The sequence below is a fragment of the Alnus glutinosa genome, chromosome 6 (assembly GCF_958979055.1).
Source record: "Alnus glutinosa chromosome 6, dhAlnGlut1.1, whole genome shotgun sequence".
Taxonomy (NCBI): Eukaryota; Viridiplantae; Streptophyta; class Magnoliopsida; order Fagales; family Betulaceae; genus Alnus; species Alnus glutinosa.
The window spans coordinates 22209178-22224952 of record NC_084891.1 but is presented as its reverse complement, the minus strand read 5'-3'; the positions used below and the strand labels follow the sequence as shown (position 1 = coordinate 22224952).

Below are 15775 nucleotides of genomic sequence, written 5' to 3'. Positions count from 1 at the left end.
AAAAATAAACATATGTATATTTTGGTTATTTTGATAGGATTTAACGAAAAATTCTAACGAAGTGTTAAAATTGAAAAATAAATATCTAAATTGACATTTTTTAAAATTTAGGTATTTTTTTTTTAAAATAAAATAATGAAACATCATAAGTTATAAATTAAGAAAAAGAAAAGAAAAGAAACTTTCTTTTCTTATTGGGATACCCCATTTTTTATGGGACCTGACAAATCCTACTGAAAAAGCTTCAACTATGTCCTATTTTTGTAATGGCGAAACATATGCGCGAAAAAATGTCAACAGGCCAAAACCTTGTCGTCTCAATCATCACTCTACAGCACAAATCCTCTTAACATTCTATCAATCCAAGCAGATTACCCTTCGTTTCTTTCCCTTCGCTAAGAATGCCGCTATATCCCTAATAACCAGTTGGAATTCTTTGTAAAGATCTTTCTGACGGGTGCTGTCGAGAGTGCATAATACATGTTTGTTAAAACCTGCAAGTGACCAAGCTATCAAAACGAGATGAATTCCAAAGGACTTGGAACTTGGTTCTAAAGCTCTTTGATCTCCTACTCATCACTGTCGGGAAGGAGTTTGAATTTCATTTTGACCGGCTACAAGACTGAATCAGCTGAAGCAAGAGCAAAAGAAAGGCAAGAAGGAGCAGCAAAGAAAAAAGCTGGACAGCATGCTGCGTAGTGGGTGTTTCTGAAAGCAAGCGACAGGTTTTGTCAAATTGGGCTCTCTCTTATATCGATCAATTCTTTATCTTCAACTTAAAATGATGTGATTGTTAAAGAAGATGCCAATTTTACCCAATAAAAAACTTAAAAATGAAAACTTTCACTTCTAAAAATTCAATGTTAATATATTTTAAGACATTACGGAAAGTAAAATAAGATATAAGATTGTAAAAATATCATTCACTCATAATAATTTTCTTCTGAAGAGGGGGAGAAAGCAGAGGGAGATATGGAGATCGAACATTTCAGTCATGAGCACCCGTTGACCCTCATACAAAGTGAGAAAAAAATCAGAAGAAAGTACAGAAACAACATTAGATGCAAAGGGTGCGAGAAATCGTGCAACTTTCCACTCTATGCTTGCACCGAATGCTCTTTCTATCTTCACAAGTCATGCGCAGAGTTGCCGGAAGAGTTCCGAAATCCCTTTCACCCACATCCTCTCACGCTAGTCTTTGATGCGGATATATCATATGCCTGCCAGGCTTGTTTCAAAGGCTGCAATGGGATCCATTTCCGCTGTGAGGAATGCGATATTGATCTGGATGTCGATTGTGCTCTTCTAAGGCCCGCTGTAGAAGAAGGGTCTAAGCAACTACAACACTTCACCCACTTGCATCCGCTGGCACTCATTGAGAAGAAGGATATCGAAGTTACTCGTCGTGTCAAGTGCCTTGTATGTGGGGAACATTGCTCGGGTCCTTGCTATGGCTGTGACCCTTGCGGCGTCTTTCTTCACCAGCCATGTGCTGAATTCGAGTACCCACCAAAGATCCAGCACTATATTCATCCATGCCCTCTCGCCCTGCACACTCGAGTACATTCCTTTCGCTGCCGAGCCTGTGACACTTGTATGCTGGGCATTTGTTACCGTTGTGAGTTGTGTACATTCTACATTGATGTTGAATGTGCTCTATTGAGCAGCATAGAGTCTGAAGACCAAACGCAGATTAAACATTTTACCCATCGGCATCCCCTTTTCTCTGAGGAATTAGATGACGGTGAGCAAGTTAAATGCTTTGCATGTGGAACAGACTGCTCAGGACCAACCTATGTTTGCAGCCGGGAATTTTCACTCCATAAATCCTGTGCTTCGGTTAGTCCGAAGATCTATGACCTCCTTCACCCACAACACCCTCTAACCCTGGTGGTTAGAACAGCTGAGGAACATACAACCCAAGAAGCATTTCAATGCAATGTGTGCTGTAACGACTGCAATGACTTAACCTACCGATGTGGCCTGTGTAATTTTAACTTGCATGAACAATGCGCTGGAAAACTTCCCACAATAAAATATGAAGGTCACAGACACCTTCTCTTATATGTGGAGAAGATAGGCCTTGAAGCTAAGTGCAATGCCTGCGATGACCACTGTGATTCTACGCTACTCCGTTGCCCTCAGTGCAATTTCAATCTCCATCTTCGTTGTTCTCCATTACCACATCGTATCAAAAACAATTGTCATATAGATTGTCTCAACCTCAAAGACTCCCCCGCTGAAGATGAATTAGATGAGGAATTCTACTGCAATGCTTGTGAGGAGGAAAGAGAGCCACGATATCCCATTTATTGTTGCGCAGTTTGTCCATTTGTAGCTGAGGTCAAATGTGTGATCCCTGAGGTATGCTCATCTTTAGCCCCTTTACTGAAGCATTCAAAAACTATAAGCATCTTGCATCCTTATGTCATTCCACAGATACTATTGTAAATTTGTAATGATTAGATATGCATACATATGCAACATCAAGTACATTAAAAAAAAAAAAAAGTCAATATAACTTAATGCACCAATGTTTCTTAACAAATTTTGGACATGAGCTAATTTTGAGTTTTTATTTTTTATTTTTAAATAATTGATTTTTCTAATTCATATATAATTAGCTAATTATAATTCATGTACTTACCATATAATACTAAAATAGTAGTAAATCTGGTATAAGACAATTAACTGAATGTAGGTTTGATCTTGTTTGGGAAAAAAAATGTTAAAAGTAGGTCTTAGTAGTCTTGTAAGAATATTGGAGACCTGATTTGTCCTTATTTTCCAGAAAAAGTATCCTTGCTTTTTCCAAGTGTATGCAGTAGAGCCAATATCATTAACTAGATTCTGATCATGTGGTGAGGGACGTACCAAGTGTGGTTACTGCATTTAAGGGAGGGGACTTGATCATCTAGCTGCCTATAGTTCACTGTTCCCAATAACTTGTTTTGCTGTTTATTTATCGCAAATTTTAAAGATAAGAACCTGCTGATTTAATGGTAAAACTTAAAGACAGCCAATGTTGCCAACACTCTATCAGATGACATTCTGTTTTGTCCACCAGAAAGGACACACTGGGTATCGGACCGTTCACTTATTTAAAAATTTGATGGAATAAAACCGGTTACAAAACGAAATTTCATCATGCCATAACCATCAATTAGAGTTCTGAGTTTGAAATTTTCAAATAAGGAAAATATACCCTACACCTCCTCTGCCTAGGATTGATTCTATCAATACTTCCTCAGTTTTCAGTTCTACCTTCAATACTTCCTATGGTAGACCTAATTCTGAATAAACCCCTTCTGTCCTACTTTCATTTATTTCACTAATAGTTTCTTTTTCTATTCCAGTTATGCCCACGCCCAATTTAACCCAATATTTCCTCTCTTCATTTGTAGGAATTCTCCCTTCCTTTCAACTCCACCCATCTTTCCTCCCTCATCAATCCCAAAAACCTCCATTCCATCACCACCCAAAATATGGACCAACCAAAATTTGTCGTAGGCTCAAAATTCAGATTCCATGTCCTAAGAATCCAAGCTTACGATCCTCTTGCTCATACCATCCCTCATCAAATCCTCCCAACGCCTAATCCCCCCCCTCCCCTCTTACTACCACGTTGGTGTTGTTCGGCTCAACTCCTTCAGCTACGTCTTCCTCAACATCAACCTTGAGTTCCCCAATCTCCCCTCCACCACTCCTAGCTATTCCTCTAAACCAATGTCTCCCTCAATGCCAAACATATTAACCTTCCAATCACCTCCTCACCGAACTGAATCCAACAAATTGACACCATTATCCAACTCCTATCCCACTCATTCACTACATGAGTGTATCATAAATATGAGTAATTAAGCTGAATTGGCGATGAGGTTTAGTTGATTTTGTGGATTTGTGGTCTTGAATATCCCAAGGGTTTTCTTCATGGCATCAACACTGATTAAAGGTGGGTACACATTTGGCAGTGATGAGTGTTTTGATGTTGGGGGTGTTTTTTTGGTAGAGGTTTGGTTTTCTGACCATGTGGGTCAGAGCTCTTATGTAATGATTTAAGGAAAGTATTAGCTATATTTATGCTATCACTAAAAAATGATTAGTCAAATTGCAATTGGAGCTCCCTAGAATTACTTATAAAACTCACTGTCACCTAATAAAGAACCAATGTGGGACTTAGCACCATGAGCTTCTTTATAATTCACCCACTCCTTGTGAGCTTCCCAATGTGGGACTAATTTTCTAGGGTGTCATAATTATCCCGTCTCAAATTCCCAACGTCCTTTTTATGGCCCACTTCATCCAGTGCTTTTAGCGCTATATGGTGTTACTAGGTTGCTTTGATACTATTTGTAACGACCAAAGAAAATTGCTAACCACATCTACGCTATCACTCCAAAAGGACTAGTCAAGTTGCAATAGTAGATCTTTAGAATTACTTATAAAGTTCAATTTCATATAGTAAGGAAACAATGTGGGACTTAACACTAATGAGCTCCTTTATAATTCACCTACTCGATATGGACAATTCATCTTCCCAATGTGGGACTAACTTTCTAGGGTGACACATCTTATTCCCTCCAAGTACTACTCTCCACCTAAGAAACACAGTATTTTCTTATCTACGAACCCAATATTTCCTCTCGTTATTTCTAGGAATTTTCCGTTGCTTTTAACTCCACTCCACTTTCCTCCCTCCCTCTTCCTTAACAATTCCCAAAGCCTCCATTTCCTTTTCTCCCTGTCATCGCCCAAAAAATGGTCCAACCAAGATTTGTTTTTAGCCTCAAAATTCAAATTCCATGGGCTAAGAATCCAAGCTTACCATCCTCTAGTCCGTCCCTTCCCTCATAAAATCTGCGCAATGCCTAACACCCCCCCCCCCCCCCCCCCCCCCCCCCCCCCTCCTCCCTACCACCACGCCGGCATTCTTCTGCTTAACTCCTTCAACTATGTCATTCTTGGCATCAACCTTGAGTTTTGCAACCTCCTTGATGACAATCAACAAAAGTCTAGAAGAGATGAGAAAGGGAAGAGGAAGAGGGGAAAGAGGGAGAAGAAGAAGAAACAGAAGCGGGAAGAGACGAAAAAACTTAAGACGAGGAAGAAGACAAGGGAGTAAAACATAGGTTCATTATTTTATTCATCAAAAGCTCCTAATACAATAGAAAATTAGGTTTAAATAGGCTAGGGATTAAATCCTAACCTTAACCCTAATCGTACTTGGGCTAATGCCTTGCTAAAATAACATAAAGTCCAAAATAAAAATCATACAACCAGTCTGAAAACTAAACAATAAAACAAATAAAATGCAAACTAGTAAACTAATAAAAAGCCCAATAATAATCCTGCTCTCAATCACCCAACCACAAGGTCATGGGCTGGGCCATCCTCTAATGTTGACGTCCATACACACGTGGTCTGTGGTTCGTGTCTGGTGTCCCCATCACTCTCCCTCCACTCCGAGCTATTTCTCTTCACCAATCTCCCCCACAATGTGAAAGATATCAACCTCCTGATCACCTCCTCACCGAACTGGAATCCAATCAATTGACACCATTATCCAACTTCCTATCCCACTCATTCAATTCACGAGTGTACTATAAATACAAAAAACTTTCAAGGAAACAATATTGCAGGATGGGTAATTAGCTGAATTGCTGATGAGGTTTTGTTGATTTTGTGGATTTGTGGTCTTGAATATCCTGATGGTTTTCTTCATGGCATCAACACCAATTATAGGCGTTTATACATTTGGCTGTGACGGGTGCTTTGGTGTTGGGGTGTTCTTTTGATAGAAGTTTAGTTTTCTGACCATGTGGGCCATGGCTATGGTGGGTTGAGGCTGCGGAGGCCAAGGGACTGCGTTCGGGTCTTTCGATTTGTGAAGGGGGTGGGGTTTTGAGGGTCTTGGTGGTTGATGGCATGGGCATTTGGTTTTCGATGTTTCAATTGCCGTGGGAGTTTGGTGTGGCCTTGTGGTGGTTTGACATGAGTTTTGACAGCCGACCATGGGGCAGGTCGTGTGCGTGGGGTAGATGATTTTTGGTCATGGACAAAAGTTGTTGGACTTTTGGTGTGTTGGTGCTTTTTGGCTGTGGAAAGAAGAGTTGGTTTTGGTGGTGTTACCCACAACTCTAGGCTATGATGGTGGTGAAGGCAACAATTTATGGGTTTTAATAGTAAAGGAGAGGACTGGAGTGGCTGGGGCAGCAGACAATGGCAGTTTTCAGGCTGGGATGTTCTTGGGGCTGTGGGTAACAGCAAATGAGGGGCACAGTGAGTTTTGGGGTTGGGGGGTCGTGGGTGTGAACAGCAGAAATATTAGGTTTGGGTGTAGGCATAAATGATTTAGAAAAAAAAAATTCCATTAGTAAAATAAATGGGAGTAGGAGAGGAGTTCATTGAGAATTAAGTTCACTAAGGAAATGCTTTGTTAAAGGGATGTGTAACAGTTACCTCCTAGCTTGTCTTATATATCCTTCCTTTGTTACATCTGAACAATTTGTTGGACTAAAAATGAAACTAGCAGTTATGCAAGTTACATTTTCCATGGTCATGTGTGTGTGTGTGTGTGTATAATTGTTGGTTGAAAAGATGTGCATCAAACCATTCTTCATATATAGTTTTGGTAATTTTTGATCCAACGTAAAATGATAATGTAGCGGAGTACTCGTCAGGTTATACCTGGGAATATGTTGGCAGCAAATAACATATTTAATCATAAAAAGTTCAACCAAAATCACATTCCCTGGGCATTGTGGCATCTTCAGAATCTACCTTTTACCCTTGCTTCATGTTCTTTGCTTGATATGGAAAATATTGTGGCTGTGATCAGGTTATACGGTTGCTAAAGGGAGAAGATGGCGATGTGGAGTTGAGGACGCCTGAAGGAAAAATTGCTGGAAAAGTTATTAGCAAAAGGCCGGAGGTGGAGAAGATATGTAAAACAGAAGCAGCACAAGCAATCCCAATATGGAGGGAGTCAGAAGTAGAAAAAGTGAAGGCTAAGCATCAATATTTACCATTCTTAGATCATCTACTAAATTTTTTCAGTAAAATATGCGAAGAGGAAGAGGCACAAGCAATCAGAGTACGCGGTGACCTGGGTGTAGAGGAAGCAGTGGTAATGCCTGCCGTAACCTCGGGTCATAGATCAAAGTTTTTCAGTAAAGATGAGGAAATGGAATTGAGGCATATTTTATTGGATAAAGAAATGGAAATGAGTAGCGCTGGAGAGAGGTCGAATGATGAGCAGGATAGCTCAGATATTTCCTATTGGGACAAGGAATATAAAGAGCTTAAGCAAAAGCTTGATTCCATCGCGGCTGTGGATTCCATCCCAGCTGAGGATTATCTGGAATTTTGGGAAGAAAAGGAGCAGTTTGATAGTGTTGGGGATTACTTGGTTCCTAAGAGCTTGGCCCCTATCCTAAAAAGCTTAGTTGACAAAAATGTGGATGTCAGTGTCGATACCATATCTCTCAGGGTAAAGATGTTTCTCTTCGTCATATTATGTCGGACTATAGACAGCATGTGCGAAACCAGGGTTTTGGACATCAAAGAAGGCCGGTTAATCAGTTGGTGGAGGTACTTGAAAGCCTTGCAATCTAAGGGGTTCGAAATTAAGTTTGCTTTGGATCATTTGGAGAGAGTCGTGCGTGCTTACCTTGGACTCCAGCTTACAGAACGAGTACAAAAAAGCCTTTTCAATATTGAAGAAGAATTTAGGAAGAAATCTGAAGAAGTCAAGAAACTTGGGAAAGAGTTGGAGGATCTTACGGTCATACAAAATAACATATCCGATGAACCTTGGAGAAAGTCGGGCTTAATTGCGGAGTGCTTGAAAGAGGCCACCGAATTGAGGTGGATGAAAGCTGGTAAGGGCCTGCAGCTAAATATCTACAGCAAGAAAAATCTGTAGAATATTTTCTTCTTCTTCTTCTTCTTTTTCTCTTTTCTTTTTAAGATGTTAAGCTTTAAGCTTTCGCAGGGGTCACATTCTATGGAAGTAATTGTGTTGGTGTTCAGTGAACCACGACTTTGACAATGCCCAAGATTGCTTCTCAATGACCACTAAAATCTGTATCTTGTAAAAGTGAACACTTTTTGTAAGAAGCTGCTGCTTTTTCCATTGTACATCCCTAGAACATGTTCATTATTAGGCAAAGGAAATGGCTTAGTTATAGCTTAGAGCACTCACAATGGTTTATGTAAATTTTTATGGAAAATGGCAAACCAAAACTTACTTTTGTTAGACCTTACTCCAACAGCTTATCTAAACTCTTTCTCTATTTTATTAAAATAATAAATTTTAGAATATTTTATTCATTTTTATTAAAAACTCATCTTTACCAAAAAAACTACTAAATAAAACTCTTAATTCTAGCAACATAATCACCACCCCTATTCCCCATCATCATCAACACAGTATTATCGAAAAACCATCATAAGAAACCAAATAACGATCATGAATCACAGAATTTAAGAAACATGAGTATTTTTAAGATTAAATCATTAAAGTTCACTACTATTCCGTACCTTGCTATAGAAAGAATTGCAATCCTTGAACTATTTATATTGTAGTGACCAAGTTCGATTAAAACTAATGTCATCAATGAAATTGAAAAAAGTTGTAAATGTCGATACGAGTTTTTTTTTTTTTTTTTTTTTTGCGAAGAAGTAAAAAATAACTACTAATTAATTATAATTACAAGCAACCGTGAAAAAAAGAAGGAAAAGAAAAGAAAAATATATATTAAAAAAAAGAGATGAGTTTCTGAATAGTGTAAGTTACACTATTGGCAAATCCAAGACAAATCTATTTTGCATTTTTAGTAGATAATGGGATGGAATGCCTTTTTATGATTTTGCTTAGTTATTATAACTAAAAGTGAGAGATAGATAATCCATTAGGAATGTTCTTACTAGTTTATTGAATTTGCATACAAAAGACTAAAGTAGGGTTTGAATAATAATAAGAAATGATTGATGTGATATAAAATAAAAAGAATTTATATGAAAAAGTGAAAATTTTTATTTTGTAGTGGATATTTTGTTTGAATAATAATAAAAAATTATTAATGTGATATAAAAAGTGAAAAAAGTTTGAATGTTTTGAAGTTGACTTATTTAAGGAAAAGTAAAGTTGGGGGTAAAACATTTGCCAAACAAGCCCAATTTGTCTTGAGAAATGAGAATATCTTGGCCTCCTTGGATCAAATTGCCAACTGCATCAAGGATTGAGAGTGTAAGATATAGAGGACTCTACCTCTAATTTTATAGCCATATGCCCCCCATAAGCTTCCAATTAATAGATGAAAAGGAACATATAAAAATAGGAATGAATTCCCTGCCGTCGCTACCATGGCAAGCATGCATTAAACGTGGATGCGAATCCATGTGTAATGGATAATTGTGATGGCATTGGTCATTTTCAGTCAATTGAGAGACCTCAAACCCAAAAGGAAAATGTGATGACTTTTCTTCTCAATATAATTGCCAGAATTTTGGGATTTAGGGCTTATTTTGTTTCATATACGAAGAATTTATTTCTTTGATTGCTAGCAATCAGGATTAGGGGTGGGCAAATTAACCATTGATCACTTACCGCCAAATCGTAATAAATTTCCGACAGCCGGTAGGAGGAATAATACTACTATTTTGACATAGGTTCGGTTTGGTAGGCGATAGAAATTTTTTATAAGCAATTAACTTAACTGAACCGTATTTTTTTAACAGATTCAACCGAATCATATTTTATTTATTTTGAAATCAAAATGACGTCGTTTCATTTGAAATGGGGTAGCCTAATCTATTGTCAAATCCAATGTAAAAAATTATGTCCAATTCTAGCCAAAAAAGAAAAAGAAAAAAAAGCATTTTGTCCCATAAAAAACAACTTTGGCCCAATATAAAAAGCTCACAAATAACCAATTAACCGACCGACATGTAATTGACTTAACCGAAATAGTCAAAAATTCTTACCGTCAACATGAAGTCGGTTAATTAATCGACTTAACCGATTGTAACGGTTCGGTAGGACAAAACACCTCTATCATCACCGATTTAACCGATACTCAACTCTAACTGAAAGAATAAATTTGTGAGAGTTAATATGAGATTCACTTATCCAAACAAACATTACTGACAAATAGGTTTCAATAATATTCTTATATTTGTTATCAAAATTGGTAGCAATCCCAACAATAAAGTCAATAATCCAGCAATTTCTTCTCTATATCAAGGGTGCCAACAAATAAATGTGCTTAGAATTCTTCGTCTCCTTCGTTCCTGTTTTTTATTTTTATTTTTATTTTAATCTTTTCATATTTTTTCGTTGGTTGATTACACACGGCTGTTATTACGTCCAGGCACCAGAACCCAAATTTCTCGTCCCGTCGTCTGCAGACCTAAAACCAAACCCTCACACCTTCCTCTTTCCTTCGCTCTCAAGTCACCCTCTCTTCCTCTCTTCTCTTCCTCTCTTCCCACAGATTGGAGAGAAGAGATTGCTGCTTAAACAGGTTTCCTTTCCTCTCTTCTCTCCGCCTTCGAAACCCGTAGTATTTTCTTATCTATAAACATTGAATTCCCACTTTTTGTTTTCACAACTCGCATTCGTCGATTTCTCCAATACCCAGATTTTTTTTTTTTTTGTTGGAAATTGTAATAATCACGTAGTTTCCTTCATCCCCAGCAATCAGCATGGCTTTCTTGAGAATTTTCCTTCTTTTTTCTCTACTTTCCCTCGCTTTTTCTCACGAAACTTTCAACTCCCACGCTCTTCCGAGGCCTTTGATCCTTGAATACCCCGAGAACGTCGAGATCCAGTTCAAGGAATTCGCTGACGAGCTCAGATTACAGTGTACCAGTTGGAGATTCGCGGCTGAGACCAACAATCTCAGCCCCTGGAAAACAGTTCCGCAGGAATGTGTGGACTATGTGAAGGATTACATGATGGGCCGGGGGTATAGTATCGATGTTGAGATGGTGTCGAAGGAGGCCGGATTTTTCGCCAAGAGTGTGGAATTGAGTGGCGATGGAAAGGATATTTGGGTTTTCGATGTAGACGAAACCTTGCTTTCGAATCTTCCGTATTACGCTGAACATGGTTATGGGTATCATTCTGATTCTTCAAGCTTTTTCTTTTTTGTTATTCAATTGCATATCCTATGGCGCTGTTTGTTTGCTTTGAAAATGTAGGAAATAAAAGAATGTAGAATATTGAGGGAACTAGATTTTTTTTCTTACCCTTATTTGCGACCTGGGAGAAAATGGGTGTTACCTGTCTTTTGGATGTTGCGTAATGAATATTTTTTTTTGATAAGTAATGTTGCGTAATGAATATTGTTAAATGTTGTTTGATTGGAGAGAACGTATTGGGAAAGAAAAACGTAAATAGAATATCGGAACTTTGTTTTGTTATTCTTTGTGGATTTGGCTTAGGTGCTTTAAAAAAACTACAGTAGTGTTTTGTCCAGATTTAATTTCACTTTCTTTCTTTCTCATGGAAAACTTGTAATTAAATTTGAACCGTTGAAAAATTGAAAAGATTTGAGTTTATTTGACCGATGGGTGTTAATTGAATTTGATTATGATTGTTGTTGATGGGTTTTTGTGAGATATAATTGAATTTGCAGCTTGCAGATTTTTGATCCTGTGGAGTTCGATAAGTGGGTTGAGAAGGCAAGGGCACCCGCAATACAGCCCAGTTTGAAACTCTATGAAGAAATATTGGGTTTGGGATTCAAGGTTTTCTTGCTGACCGGGCGCAGTGAGAGGCAGAGGGGGGTTACTGTTGAGAATTTGAATTATGCCGGATTTCAGAATTGGGACAAGCTCATTTTGAGGTGAGTATGAGAACCATTATGCAGACCCAAGAAATATGATTAATAGGAGTGTAACAGCTATTGCTGTCTATGTTATATTTTCTGCTTAAGTTATGACACTATGCCATTCAATCTTTGTGAGACCTTACGATATTCTTTTAGCCACCAGATTTTATCATGGATCTAAGCACATATGCATGCGTGTGTTTGTTCTTGTGCCTGTGTGTGGGTATGTTGAAGCAGCACTTGTCAGTCATAAGCTGACAGGATTCAAGTTCTATTTTTCCTAGTTATTCTATTTCCCCGTGATGGTAGTGTTTAGTTCCAATGATTAGGAACTTTTAATGCAAATCCGATCTTATAACGAATGCATTATATTTTTTACTTCTCTTACTGTACATATTTTTTAGGTTAAAAGAATTCTATGTGCTTAAAGGATAAACATAAGGTAATGACAATTTTGCCTTTCCATTAACTGAGAATAAATTAATCTTTCTTGTTAACAGACAGGGGTTTTTGTTGTTTTTCTGAGTCAACACAAGAAATCAATGGTGTAGTTAAATTGGAATATTCTTACCCCATAAAAAAGGAAAGAAAAAGTTATAATGTAATACTATCTAGCAGTTGATCAAGAGCAAATGTTGGAGATCATATGTATTTTGAGCTATGTTTAATGCCCTTTCATTAAGGAGTTAGTCATAACCAAAGACGGAGATAGAGGGGGGGCTGGCATAGGCCATGGCCCCCTCTCTTTTGAAATCTCCTTTGAAGAGGTAGGAATATATGTATTTGAACCTATCCGTTAAAATTTGGCGTCTTCCCATTTTAAAAGCTTGGCCTTATAACGTGATTGATAGAATGGTCGTGTGGGTATTGGCAATCACCAGTTTATATTACGTAGTTCAGAAAGGTAGGGACCCAATAAAACATCAAAATATATAAAGTAGTCCAGAAAGGCTTTCTCAATTTAACCAAAGACACCCAACTTTCCTGACTTTAGGGTTGATAATATGGAGTTGTCCCTGATATCTGGTAAAATTTGATCAAATAATATAAAACATTAAAAAAATTTGGTTTTTTTCCAAGGAGCTTTGGTAAAGTTATCAGTTTGCTGTTTTCCGATCTTTGATTGCAGGAATGAAATGAAAAATGGTTTATGCAATGTTTTTATTCTCCTTATGTTTATGCTTTTCTGAGCCCTTTATACTTTTTTTTTTCTCTTTTTATTTCTTCTTTTTATCCTTGCTTTCGGCATTCATCAGTTGAATTGTTGGGTGGTAGTATCAGGTTTTATAGCTAGGGTTTGCTTGAAATTCACAACGGTGTAGCCTGTTTGGGGTCCCCTTTAGTTTAATAAAACAAAATTCTTATTTTTAATATATATTATCTGCCTCCCATATTTCACTATCCGCCCGTATATGTGCGGATAACAAATATGGTATTCGCCTGCCTGAAATTAAGGGCTGAAATTCATTTTGAGTTGCCAGTACAATCTCTTATTTTCTCTCTCTTTTGATAGGATTGGCACAGAGTAGTTAGCTCCTCTTATGTCCATCTTTCTTCTAGTGTAGTGGCCCTTTTTGCTTTCAGTTGTCTATAGATTATCTATATTTCTCTCTTTCAATTTTCAACCTGGATGTTCCTAAAAGACTGATGGCGAAGAATTGCCTCTAGCAGGCTCTTAAATTCTAAGTTTATTTAACCCCAGAAGTTGTCTCTAGCCTGGACACTAGATTTCCTCGTCTTCGTTAAAATGTTGAGTTCCAACTAGTTTCTTCCTCCAATCAGTTATACAGAACTCTCCTTTGTTTCTTGGACATCCTTGGAGCATTTGCTTTCTTGAGAAGATGATATTGGCAGTGCATGAGGCTGTGTTTGGTAGCCTGAGCAAGAACCTGTTTTCTGTGCAGTACTCTTCCTGCAAGTCTATGTATCTTAAATGAAGTTTGTCATAGTTTTTTTAACTAGATTCAAAATCGTTTTGCAACTATAGGTTCTGAATGCACTCAAAACTGGAATCAATTTCAAAACATCAACTTTAAGTATTTGAATCCCTCTCCTTCACACCAATAAGGTGTTTTTAGCATGCTAAACATTTTGAACCATAAATTACGGTAAGGTTTAAAATTATTGATCTTATCACCATCATCTAGAGCCTTTTCACTAATAATATTGTATTATGACATTGTTAACTATGGTTTTACACTAATTCTTTCTGCATATGGTTTTATCGTATTTTGTTATTGTCCATAAGACCTTATTACCTCGAGGGAAATATTCCTCTTGTGCTGCTAATGGTAGATATTTTGAAATATCAAATTAGGAATGATTGAAATTAGACAGAATCTTTATTCAATCTGATTATTAGTTATTTATGTGTGCTGCACACATGACCTGAGGGAACCACCTCACAGCATGGCTTAAATCACACCCTCATATGTTAGAATCTGAATCCTAACATGTAATTCTTTGAAATTCTGAGGGTTTTTTTTTTTTTTTTTTGGTAATTGGTAAGATTAGAACCTGACCCATCTCAACCACACCCCAGAGCTTCCTTTCTTTTATTTTGTTTATTTATTTATTTTTTCTATCTCCCTCTTGGAGATATAATGGATTATAATCTATTGCAGATCAAAATTGTGCATCTTGTGAGATCATTAAAAAAAAAACCCAGCCCCTGTTGACAAGAATGTATTGCATTCTTTCAATAAATCTGGTCCTTTCTCTGATAGAGTTTTTAGTCATCTCTTGATGAAAATTACAATCATTATGTTAGGCTTTTCGTGTGAGATCATGATTAGTGTCTCTGTCAGTTAGGGACCCAAATTAATGATAGTGTCCTATAATGTTCACGTTTGAATAATAAACAGCAAACGGGAAAACTAAAGAAAATTATTCTTATTATGTTGGTTTCCATTTACTTTTTGTAAGCATGTGATTAAGGACGTATGAAACTTTTCCTTCTTTTTTCTGGCAGTATGGTGTGCTTTTACCGGCTTCATAATTTTTTACCGAATTCCATGTTTGTCAAATTGTGCAGGGCCTCTGATGACCATGCGAAATTAGCCACAATATACAAGTCGGAGAAGAGGAACGAGATGATAAAAGAGGGATATCGGATTCTGGGGAATTCCGGGGACCAGTGGAGCGATTTATTGGGTTCGTCACCATCTGTCCGCTCTTTCAAGCTTCCAAATCCTATGTATTACATCCCCTAATGGGGGTAATCCCTTCAAGTCCTGAATGTATGAATACATAACTATATATATATATATATTTAGGGGATCAAAAGCATTCCAACTACAAACATACTGATTTAAGGTCATGGTGAACATGTAAGGAAAAACAAATCCAAGATTTGTTGTAAAAGAATCGAGAACTTCTCTCGCAGCTTTACTAGTTTTTGCTGTTGGCTGTGACAAATAATGAAAAAAGGGGAGACAGAACTGGACCCCGTCTACTTAGATACTATTTGTAAATTATGTTTGTAATTCCCAGATATCCGCAAACATAACCGTTGTGTACTTGGATACTATTTGTTCAAGTTAAAAATTCAGTTGGACAGACAGAGCGACAGATTGGTACTTTCTTCTATGTCCCTTCTCTCGTTTCTTATTTTGGAAGTTGTGCTTTTGGGTTTTCACCTTTGCTTGTAGAAGTTGTATTGGAGCTCTTGGGAGTACAGGCGTGGAGATTCTTTTTCCAAATGATTCAATTATTGAAGAGGACCACGCCGTGGCATTTAGCCTAATGTGTTGGTCCCTCTGCTTTCTTTCGACGGGGGCTACTGCGCTTTACTCCTTTTGATGCACGCCAAAAAGAAGAAAAATGTCCTTCCTCTTCTTGCACTAAAGCCCCAGCACTAGTTTTGTGAGTTGTAATTTATCTGCATTGGTCCCTAGTTTGTGTGGAAACCGGGGAACAAAGTTATAGTGACACATTGA

The 15775-nt window shown here is 37.5% G+C and overlaps 2 protein-coding genes across 3 annotated transcripts; both read left to right on the top strand.

Annotated features, from left to right (window-relative positions):
* Positions 1-250: 250 nt before the first annotated feature.
* Positions 251-8139, top strand: LOC133871484 (uncharacterized). Of its 2 annotated transcripts, XM_062308927.1 has the most exons (4): positions 251-725; positions 950-2364; positions 6839-7880; positions 7994-8139. In XM_062308927.1, the coding sequence occupies exons 2-4, from the start codon at positions 973-975 to the stop codon at positions 8032-8034; spliced, it is 2475 nt and encodes an 824-aa protein (XP_062164911.1). In that variant the 5' UTR covers positions 251-725; positions 950-972; the 3' UTR covers positions 8035-8139. The 2 variants fall into 2 exon arrangements, with proteins under 2 accessions (XP_062164911.1, XP_062164910.1); XM_062308926.1 differs by having other exon boundaries at positions 6839-8139.
* A 2210-nt stretch (positions 8140-10349) lies between these two features.
* Positions 10350-15399, top strand: LOC133871291 (acid phosphatase 1). The gene is made up of 3 exons (XM_062308701.1): positions 10350-11120; positions 11643-11852; positions 14872-15399. Exons 1-3 carry the CDS (start codon positions 10708-10710, stop codon positions 15047-15049), a joined length of 801 nt encoding a protein of 266 aa, XP_062164685.1. The 5' UTR covers positions 10350-10707; the 3' UTR covers positions 15050-15399.
* The last annotated feature ends 376 nt before the right edge of the window (positions 15400-15775 follow it).

Bases quoted from the DNA above. Each gene is read 5' to 3' on its own strand.
- LOC133871484 (XM_062308926.1), top strand. From the start codon at position 973: ATGGAGATCGAACATTTCAGTCATGAGCACCCGTTGACCCTCATACAA. The intron at 2,365-6,838 runs GTATGCTCATCT...GGCTGTGATCAG, and splicing joins TCAAATGTGTGATCCCTGAG to GTTATACGGTTGCTAAAGGG.
- LOC133871291 (XM_062308701.1), top strand. From the start codon at position 10,708: ATGGCTTTCTTGAGAATTTTCCTTCTTTTTTCTCTACTTTCCCTCGCT. The intron at 11,121-11,642 runs GTATCATTCTGA...TTGAATTTGCAG, and splicing joins TACGCTGAACATGGTTATGG to CTTGCAGATTTTTGATCCTG. The intron at 11,853-14,871 runs GTGAGTATGAGA...CAAATTGTGCAG, and splicing joins TGGGACAAGCTCATTTTGAG to GGCCTCTGATGACCATGCGA.